This window comes from Colobus angolensis, unplaced genomic scaffold, assembly GCF_000951035.1.
Source record: "Colobus angolensis palliatus isolate OR3802 unplaced genomic scaffold, Cang.pa_1.0 Scaffold151, whole genome shotgun sequence".
NCBI lineage: Eukaryota > Metazoa > Chordata > Mammalia > Primates > Cercopithecidae > Colobus > Colobus angolensis.
The window spans coordinates 446,582-457,045 of NW_012114611.1; the positions used below are offsets into that span (position 1 = coordinate 446,582).

At 38.6% G+C, this 10,464-nt stretch overlaps 1 protein-coding gene across 5 annotated transcripts in view; it reads right to left on the reverse strand.

Annotated features, from left to right (window-relative positions):
• Positions 1-5,473: 5,473 nt before the first annotated feature.
• Positions 5,474-10,464, reverse strand: part of LARP4 (La ribonucleoprotein domain family, member 4) — an 89,409-nt gene continuing 84,418 nt past the window's right edge. For all 5 annotated transcript variants that reach the window (XM_011936125.1, XM_011936128.1, XM_011936127.1 and 2 more), the window contains one exon: positions 5,474-9,939. In XM_011936125.1, the coding sequence (XP_011791515.1) occupies positions 9,601-9,939 (339 nt within the window). In that variant the 3' untranslated portion in view covers positions 5,474-9,600. The remainder of the gene's footprint in view (positions 9,940-10,464) is intronic.

The window sequence follows — 10,464 nt, forward strand, 5'->3', positions numbered from 1 at the left end:
AGCTAATTTTTTTGTATTTTTAGTAGAGACGGGGTTTCACCATGTTGGCCAGGATGGTCTCGATCTCCTGAGCTTGTGATCCACCCGCCTCGGCCTTCTAAAGTGCTGGGATGATAGACATGAGCCACTGTGCCTGGCCAGTTAATTCAGTTTTTGACTTGTTAGGATGAAGTGCCAACCTCCAAGATTCTTACATGCCAGACTGGAAACCAAAGACCCCTTTAAACTTTTAACATTTCTTTTTATTTGAAACTATTTCCAAACAGATAATCAAACCTGCGTACACATCTCATCATCTAGATTTAACAACTAGTGGCTGGGTGTGGTGGCTCACGCCTGTAATCCTAGCGCTTTGGGAGGCTGAGGCAGGCGGATCACCTGAGGTCAGAAGTTTAAGACCAGCCTGAGCAACACGGCAAAACCCTGTCTCTACTAAAAAGACAAAAAATTAGCCAGGCGTGGTGGCATGTGCCTGTAATCCCAACTACTCAGGAGGCTGAGGCAGGAGAATCGCTTGAACCCAGGAGGCAGAGATTGCAGTGAGCCAAGATCGCACCATTGCACTCCAGCCTGGGTGACAAGAGTGAAACTCCATCTCAACAACAACAAAAAAACAAACAAACAAAAATTACCTGCCTGAATACACCAGGACCAGTTGCAGAGCTGGCTATGGTACACCTATAATTTCCTTCAAGGTGGGCAAAAAGGCCTTTTTTTGAGACAGAATCTTACTCTGTCACCCAGGCTGGAGTGCAGTGACATGATCTCGGCTCACTGCAACCTCTGTCTCCCGGGTTCAAGTGATTCTCATGCCTCAGTGTATCAAGAGTAATGTATCGACTAGCTGGGATTGAGACACATGCCACCATGCCCAGCAAATTTTTTAGAGACAGGGTTTCATCGTGTTGGCCAGGCTGGTCTTGAACTCCTGGTCTTAAGTGATCCACCCACCTTGGATTCCCAAAGTGTTGGGACTACAGGTGTGAGCCACCTTGACCGGCCGGGGATAGTGAAAAGGCTTGATGGACATGCAAATTCCACAACTTTCAAGACATATTTATAGGATGGGTTTATTACTTCTGGACACAACTGGTTTGCTTAAGCAGGCATGAATTATCAGTCTTTTTTGGATCCACGGAAAAATGGCAAATCGATAATGAAGAAAAAAATTTTAAGAGGTAATAAACAGTCATGACAAACATCATGCTTTTATTCGTCTACAGTAGGTGGGAGACCTTATTGGTGAGGACTGGAAACATTAAGTCTTGAATGGTATCATATGCTGAGCACAATAGTGGTGACTTGGAGACTGTCCAGGTGGGAAAGAGAATGATGAATAGGGCTAAGGACACAAGAATCAAGAAAGAAACAAAGTGGTGGATATAATGTTTAGGCCTGTCCCTAACAGTCACATTTAAAACTGGCTGAAAATTTTATTTAATTAAAACCACCCTATACTACAGATTAACTACTGGGTTTTAAAGGATTGGTTTTGAAGGATGGGCAGGGTGGTGCATGCCTCTAATTCCAGCACTTCGGGAGGCTGAGGCAGGTGGATCGCTTGAGCCCTAACAACAAAACAAGAGCGTGTCTCCACAAAACCAAAACAAAACAAAAAACCCAGGGCTGGTGACGCTGTGCACTTGTGGTCCCAGCTACTCAGGAGGCTGAGACAGGAGGTTGCCTGAGTCCAGGAGGTAGAGGCCTAGTGAGCCGTGGTGGCACCACTGCATTCCAGCCTGGGTGACAGAGTGACACCCTGTATCAATACCAAAATGCACACTTCAGATCCCAGTAGTTTCGCTCTTACCTACTTCTCCAGCCTTATCTTAGAAGATGGAACAATATTCCCCATGCTATGGCTGCGGGGCTTATAATTCTTCCATAAAGTGATATAGGTTGTTCCCTCACATCTAAGGGCACCCTCTACCTGCTCATATAATTGACTCCTACTCTTTCAGATGTATGTCCTCTCAGTTTCTCCAAGCATTCCTTCTTGCACCGTCCTCTACTTCAATCTCATAGACTGTCAGACTGCATCTGTCATATTTACTATTGTTCTAAACTTGGCAATTATTTATGACTGACTTTTTCATGCTAAGCACCATAAGGGCAGGAATCCTATCTATTTTTGCTGCCTAGCACTGTCTGGAACACAGCATACAATAAATACTAATTAAATGAACACTCCATCATGATTAACTCCAATGCTGTCACTACCCTCAGTTTTGACAGGATGATAGTTATTTTAGGCATAATTTAGAATGCAAAATAGCAAATTAGAACTTAATCAAAGACCTGCAGAACGGCTGCCTAAAAAATGCATTTTAAAAGCTAAACTAGGGCCAGGTGCAGTGGCTCAACCTGTAATACTAGCACTTCGGGAAGCCAAAGCAGTAGGATCGCTTGAGCCCAGGAGTTTGAGACCAGCCTGGGCAACAGAGTGAGACAATTTCTACAAACAAACAACAAAAATAAGTAAATAAATATCAGCTGATGTGACACACACCTGTAGTCCCAGCTACTTGGGAGGCTGAGGTGGGAGAATTACTTGAATCCAGGAGTTTGAGGCAGCAGTGAGCCATGACTGTGTCACTGTACTCCAGCCTGTGCAACAGAACAAGACTATCTCAAAATAAGTAAAAAATTAAATAAAAAAAATTTAAAACTAGCCGGGCATGGTGGCATGTGCCCCAGCTACTGGGGAGGCTGAGGTGGGAGGACTGCTTGAACCCAGGAGTTCGAGGGAACAGTGAGCCACAACTGTGCCACTGCACTCTAGCCTGGGTGAGAGTGAGACCTTCTTTTAAATAAAAAGTTAAGAAACTGGGGGTGCTCATTTGGGAACAATATTAAAAAAGTGAAAACATTCCAATTCCTTAAAATTCTCGTACAAACTAAAAACACTATGGTTTTAAGAAAATGCATAATTCTTTAATAGTAACTGTTAAGAACTTTTCATTTAAAAAATTCCAGGTATATCAGAGTATGATGGTGAATGAGCAACAACAACAACAAAAGGAAATAAAAAAACTTCCAGGTATATAATTAAAACTTGAAGGCATAATATTTAGATTAATATTTTCTAACAAGAAGTGTAGTTAAATATAAGGTATCTGTAATGAAACTCTTTGCAAAATCACTCATTTTAAATACAACACGAGAGCCTACCTATCTGAGTTTACCAATTTAGTTTTGGGTCCACTATAAAGAATACTGTGCTCTTTATATAAAATTTAAGTTATGCACCCCTCATATCTTGGCCAAATAAACACACTAAAACACTGACATCAGCCCCCTAAGGCTTTGTTAGCACTTATCCCCGTAAACCTGTCATTACCAGCACCACTTTGCTCACTGACATTAGCCATCTTTGTTAAGATAAATAATTGCTCATTTGCAAATTAAAGGTTTAGCTAAAGGCAATGCTAAAGAGCTAAGTAATTATTAAACTGAATGCTCATATTAAATCTGTTACCTTAAGGTGTATCTACATACATATCCAAACTACGTAACTTGGCAGAATAGTAAATATTTCTGAGAATATAATTTGAAATTAGGCCACATTCATAGACTTAAAGAGTTCTATCACTGGCCAGGCATAGTGGCTCACGCCAGTAATCCCAGCACTTTGGGAGGCCGAGGCAGGCGAATCACTTGAGGGCAGGAGTTGAGACCAGCCTGGACAACATGGCGAAATCCCATCTTTACTAAAAAGACAAAAATCAGCCAGGCGTGGTGGCATGTGCCTGTAATCCCAGCTACTTGGGAGGCTGAGGCAAGGGAATCGCTTGCACCTGGGAGGCGGAGGTTGCAGCGAGCTGGGATCCCACCTCTGTACTCCAGACTGGGCGAGAGTGACTCTATCTAAATAAAAAAAAAAAACAAAAAAACCCCACAAAAAAGTTCTACCATTAAAAAAAGATTCACTTAATTCAAGAATAAACTGTGGCATAGTAGCCATGAAACACACCCCCCCCCTTTTTTTTTTTTTTTTGAGACAGTCACTCTGTTGCCCAGGCTGGAGTGCAGGGGCACGATCTCTGCTCACTGCAACCTCCACCTCCTGGCGATTCTCGTGCCTGGGACTCCAGAGTAGCTGGGATTACAGACGTGAGCCACCATGCTGGGCTCATTTTTGTATTTTTAGTAGAGACAGGATTTCACCATGTTGGTCAGGCTGGTCTCGAACTCCTGACCTCAGTTGATCCACCCGTCTCGGCTTCCCAAGGTGCTGGGATTACAGGCATGAGCCACCACGCCTGGCCACTCCACTATTTTTTAGCAATATATGTTCAGTAAAAGGTGTCACAATAATTTACAGACACCTGTTAAAAAGCCAGAGATTGACTCAGCTTTTCCATTTTGCTTTAAAATGAAGCATTTTTAAAAAACCAAAACTCGGGCCACGAAGCTGAGGTTGTACCGAGCCGAGATCGTGCCATTGCACTCCAGCCTGGGCAACAAGAGCAAGACTCGGTCTCACAGAAACAAAACAAACAAACAAAAACCCTCATTTAAATTTCCTGGTCAATTTTCCCTCTGAAAAGCCCCAAAAAGCCTCTAGCTGGGCTTGACATGCACATACTCAAATCAAGCCACAACCTGTTCCATGAAGGTACAGTTTTTAAGCTACACATTACCATGATTCCTGTCCCCCAGCCATCATATATATATATACACACACACACACATATATATACACACACACACACACACATATATATTTTTGGAGACGGAGTCTTACTCTTTTTCCCAGGGTTCAGTGCACTGACACAATCATAGCTCACTGCAGCCTTGAACTCCTGGGCTCGGGCAATCCTCCTGCCTCACCCTCTAGGTTGTTATATTGCCCAGGCTGGTCTTGAACTCAGTCTCTGGCGATTCATGCACCTCGGCCCCTGAAATGCCCTGGGATTACACGGCCACTGCACCCAGTGTTTTTTCCCCTTTGAGACGAACTTTCATTAGTCACCCAGGATAGAGTGCAATGGCATGATCTTGGCTCACTGCAATGTCCACCTTCCAGGTTCAAGCAATTCTCCTGCCTAAGCTTCCCGAGTAGCTGGGATTACAGGTGCCCACCACCACCTCCAGCTAATTTTTGTATGTTTAATAAAGATGGGATTTCACCATGTTGGCCAGTCTGGTCTTGAACTCCTGGCCCCAGGTGATCCGCCCACCTTGGCCTCCCAAAATGCTGGGATTTCAGGCGAGAGCCATCGTGCCCAGCGTTTTTTCCCCCTTTCATCACTGCTTCTGATACTAAAAGAAAACTCCAGGATCATAAAGCTGTATCTTGTCTCTCTGCCCTTGTTTTACTTGAAACACCATTACTTCCCACTGCCCTCATCATCCAAAAAACAGCTTAGACAGTAATAATAATAGCATTAGCGAGGGCAACATATAATATTGAAAGGCAGACAGAAGTAGTCATTAGACATACACCACCTAGAGAAAAGGAAACCAGTCCTGCTTTTTAATAACTTTATTTTTTTTTCTAATTTTGTTACTTTAATTTCCCATAGCACCTTGGCGATGTTGAAAACAAATACAAATACATTTTAACATTTTATGCATGAGCATGTGTCACACCAATTTTGGGGGCGACAGTTTTGACAACAGGAACAAATCTAAGCAATCGACAAAACAGAAGCCAGATAACTGGCTCTGACCCCCACCCCCAACATTTAAGAAATGTCAAAGACACCCGAATTAGGTTAAAAAAACCAAGTTGACATGGATATTTCAACAGTGTTCTATGCTGCAAAACTGAAAATAAAACCATTTAATACACAGCCCATTAATATCTGAATTACGCTTTTAGGAACTGTTAGCTCAAAGATTCATAAAAAGTTGTCAGCTTTTAAAAATAAACTTTAAGTTATTTAATAATCAGGTGAATTTCAAAAGAGAATTTACTCACAACTTGAAAATAAATTCTCTTTCAACTTCTTAAAATACCCTCATTCAGCTAATGAAAAGTGAAACATGTATGTATCTTTTTGGAAGCTCAGACTAGCATATGACCAAAAGCCTAAAGTTAAATTAATGGCCACCAAAATTGTAAGGAAATATAAAAAATTAGGAAAAAATCCATCATATATTATAGTTAATAATTTATAAAAGCCCCTCAAAAGGAATACACTGTTCTCTTTTGAGTTTTATCTTTTCTGTAAAAAAAAAAAAAAAAAAAATTGGTACTTTTAAAATATGGTTAATATATTGCCAGCCTAAATACCAGAGACTTAACCCCAGTGTTGTTCAACTGCGTCAAAGTAAAACCAGTGGACATTTAAGCCAAGAGACTAATTATTAAGACCATAACTAATAAAACTAGAAGTGTTCATTAACTTTTAAATACTATTTTATGTTCCAGCAACATTTTTTGTTCTCCTTTACCATAGTGAAGATGCTAACATTCCATCATTAAGCCTTTCCAAAGCAAACCTGTTTATTTAAAAAAGAAAAAGGAATGTGAAATAATATTCAAGCTATCTTAATTTTAGGAAACAAAAATAAATCATAATTCTGCATAGCATCTGATCATCTGCAAATTCAGCACATAAGACAACTACCACAACAAACCCTTATTATCGAAAGCTCTTACCTTCCTCAAAATCCAGTTGAAAAACATTTAGATGGATCACTATTTTAAATGTCAGTGTATTTGGCAAAATTAAAATTACTCAGAGACAGGCCCTAGGTATTATGAAAACCTTAATTATCAGGATAGCAAATGGAGACAGGTTTTGCAATGTCTCTATGTACCTTCTCTATGAAGTGCAAGGTGGTGAACTTTTGTGACTCTTGTTCTCTTCATGCATTAAGAACTATAGCAGAGTATCACTATACCAAACATTCAGTATCATTTATACCTACTTTTAGCCTCCAACAGACCAAGGAAATGTCAAGTCATAAGGGTGAAGAGAAAAATTTGATTATTTAAATTCCTCCATCTAAAGAACCAAATAAATAAACTACAATGAACATCCACCCTCATTAGTTACAAAGTAATGTTGGAAAAAAGCCAACAGCTTCACACAACTCACAGGCATTATTTAGATACAAACTTTAAATCTGCTGTAATAAAATAAATGCTAAATACATACTGTGAATATATATAAATATTACACACACATACATACACACTCACTCTTTCTCACTCTTCCCTATACATCCCATCAAATGGGAACTACTAGATGTAACGAGGCAAATTAAATTAAAAACATTGTCTTAATAAGAAATTTTTAAAGGTTATATCTTCAAATTAAATTTCTACTTTCAATAACGTTAAGAAAAAGCAAAAATATACCTGCTTTCTTCTAAAAGAAGGCTCTTTTCTTGTATTTCAATTACAGCCTTTAAATTTTTAGAAGTTGGTGGACTAACAGTAAGTCACACAAGCATACAAGTAATACAGGCCTACATTTGTGACATATTGTTTAAAAAAAGTAATGTTTCATTTTAAGTGCAGTAATTAAGTTTATAATCCTTGCCAAGTGATTTTTACAAAATGTTTATTTATTCTCTGAAATCCAATGCAGTTAAAGGATGTTAACACTTAAAATGTTTATCATTTCCACCAACTGCATTACCTTAGTAAACCAAAATAAGCACTTTTATCATAGATGTAGTCAATGATTAATATATTTTTTTAAAGGACCTAAACTTCCCCCAAATTTCAGCACAGGTAGTTATATTGTTATGTTTCACCTAGTAGGCAATTTTTAAAAATAGTGTGTAGAAATGAATAGTTTCAAACTGAGTAAATACAGTATACCATGTCATAAAACAACCAAATCAAAAGCAACTGCCAAGCTAATAATGAGTCAAAGAAATAGTAATTCTGGCTTGTACAGATATGTGCAGTGTTTTCAAAGCTCTTAACAGTTAACCACTAATATATATCTCCAAAGCTTAACTTAGAGTTGGAAGATGAATTTCACAGTAATATAATTTTAACCACCATTTACATTCACTTTAATATATTACTAAGATGTTTACTCTATGTCACAATGGTGCTTTCCAGTGTTCACAATTTACAGTTTCAATTTGTACATATGTAATTTACTAACATATGGGACAGTTCTTACTATTACAAACTATCCTTAAAAGAAAAATAAAACCCACCTTACATAGAACTCTGAACATGGTATGACTTAAAACAGATGAACACAACACAGTTTTTAATATTTTAGCCGTTTTCTAAATAACACCATGTAAACTTGTCTATTTAGTATATGAGAGCTACAACTTTATTCACTGAGAAATTATGCATTAATTTTCTTCAACCATCTTTCTCATCTTTACTAAAAAATCTCATGACTTGTTGGTATTGTTTCAGTGAATTCCTTTGGGTGTGGGCGGAGAATAGGAGGAAAGGAAGGTGATAAATATACATTGTAAACAGAAATAAGTACCCCTCTAAATTAAGCCTTTTTTAAAATAATATTTTACTTCTACATTATTTAACACTTAAGAGTCAGTTACTATGTTTCATCTTTAACATTAACAACAAATAAATTACTGTAGGGTCAGTCTGCCCTACCATCTTGGGAGCTAAAATTCTAAATGTGTGAACAGAAGAGTAAATACTTCAACGTTCAATTCTGAAATTTAGAACAATTTATATGATTTGACTAGACTGGTCAAAGCAATTACAAACATACACTTCAGTAGGTAGTTGGTTATCCTGCTTTTGTGAGTGGGCAGTCAAAGAACAGAGAGTAACATATGGAGTAAGAAAAAAATGTTTGTTTCTCATTTTGGGGGTGTTGGGGGGGAATCACAGGGAAGTTTAAACCTCTGAAATCCATTTGGCCTATGCACTGAGGTCCAAGATGAAATTTTCAATTTTTTTAATAACCCCCTTTCCTTGAGTGTCAAACTGATTGGTAGTCACATCTCCAGGTACAATCATTTTACAGCTTGTTGAATGAAGTATTAGTAAGGTCAAAAAGACAGACTAAATTTCAAACTAGAAAAAAAAAAATCTACTCAAGTATTACATTCAGTTTTCAAATCATTTACTAACATGACAACAGATTTGGCTTCAATCGCTCTTGTACACACTCACACCCACAACAGGCACCCCAGCCACTGATCTGCTTTGCAATACAAGGCCATATAGTCAGAAACGGCATTCTTCAAGCCAAACTTTAAATAGATTAAAAAAAGTAATTTCTAATTTTACAGAAATGCTTCTTCAAAAAATATTTTCTCTCATTCCCTCATCTCCTATACTGAAGGAGGTATAATTTTTTTTTTTCCCCTCCAAGCTAAATCTGAACCCTCAAAATTGATTCCTGGCAGCAAATCTCTGCAAATTAAAACCAAAAATAGAAAAATTATATTTTATATATGTGTGTGTGTATATATATATATTTATACTGATTGGAATCCTCCAGCATTTAAAAATCACATTAGAGATGAATTTTGAGATCCTATCACTCACAACTCCAAAATCCATAATGATTTAAGGATGTACTTTCTCCTGTTTCCTTCCTGGCTACCCCCTCCCCTCCAAAACAGTTCAATATAGCCACAGCTCAAGTTTAATGGGAAGAGAGAGAAGTTTTTGAATAGTTTTGTTGTTTTTTACTTTGGTGATCTGGGTGGCACATATTGCTCTTTGCCATTACGTCGAGTCACTCCCTGAGGTATAGCCCTATGGCTAAACTGGCGTCTCTGTTCCCTGATTTTTCCAGCTGCTCCCCTGGGGATTGTATTGCCTCGGAAGCCAGAATAATCCTTACTAGCCCTTGCTTCTGGCTTCTCATGTGGTTTCTCAACGGAGTTCTCAGGAGCTCCACTGTCTTCATTTTTGGTGGGAGACACCACATTAGAGCGAAGTTCCCGTAGTGGCTGCACAAGAACTGAAGATGGCTCTTTAGGGGGCTTCTGGCACACTTCAGCATAACTTAACTTTCGGGGTTCCTTTGAAGTGATGATAAAAAAAGAACATTTATGGTACACATTCTCTAAATTATAAAATACAAAAATGATTGTGTTAACCACAAGAAAACCACAAATTATCTTCCAGAAAAAGGCAACAAGCACTCTCATATATACTGCCTAGAGTACACTGGTACAATCTTTATTTATTATACAATAATTTCGCTTGAGGAATTTAACTGAGGGATGTTCATGTCAGCATTGTTTATAATGATGGAAATGACCTAAATGCCTAACAGGAAAGGACAGATTAGATTAATATGGTACAGCCATATGATGAAATAAAATGGTTCTTTCTGTTCCTTTTCCTTGCTACAAAGAACCCCAAGAAAGATTCCAAAAGAATCCCAGCAGAGTAGTTAGAAACCAATGTTATAAAAAGACTCGTTAAATGTCTTTTTTTTTTTTTTTTGAGGCGGAGTCTCGCTCTGTCGCCCGGACTGGACTGCAGTGGCCGGATCTCAGCTCACTGCAAGCTCCGCCTCCCGGGTTTACGCCATTCTCCTG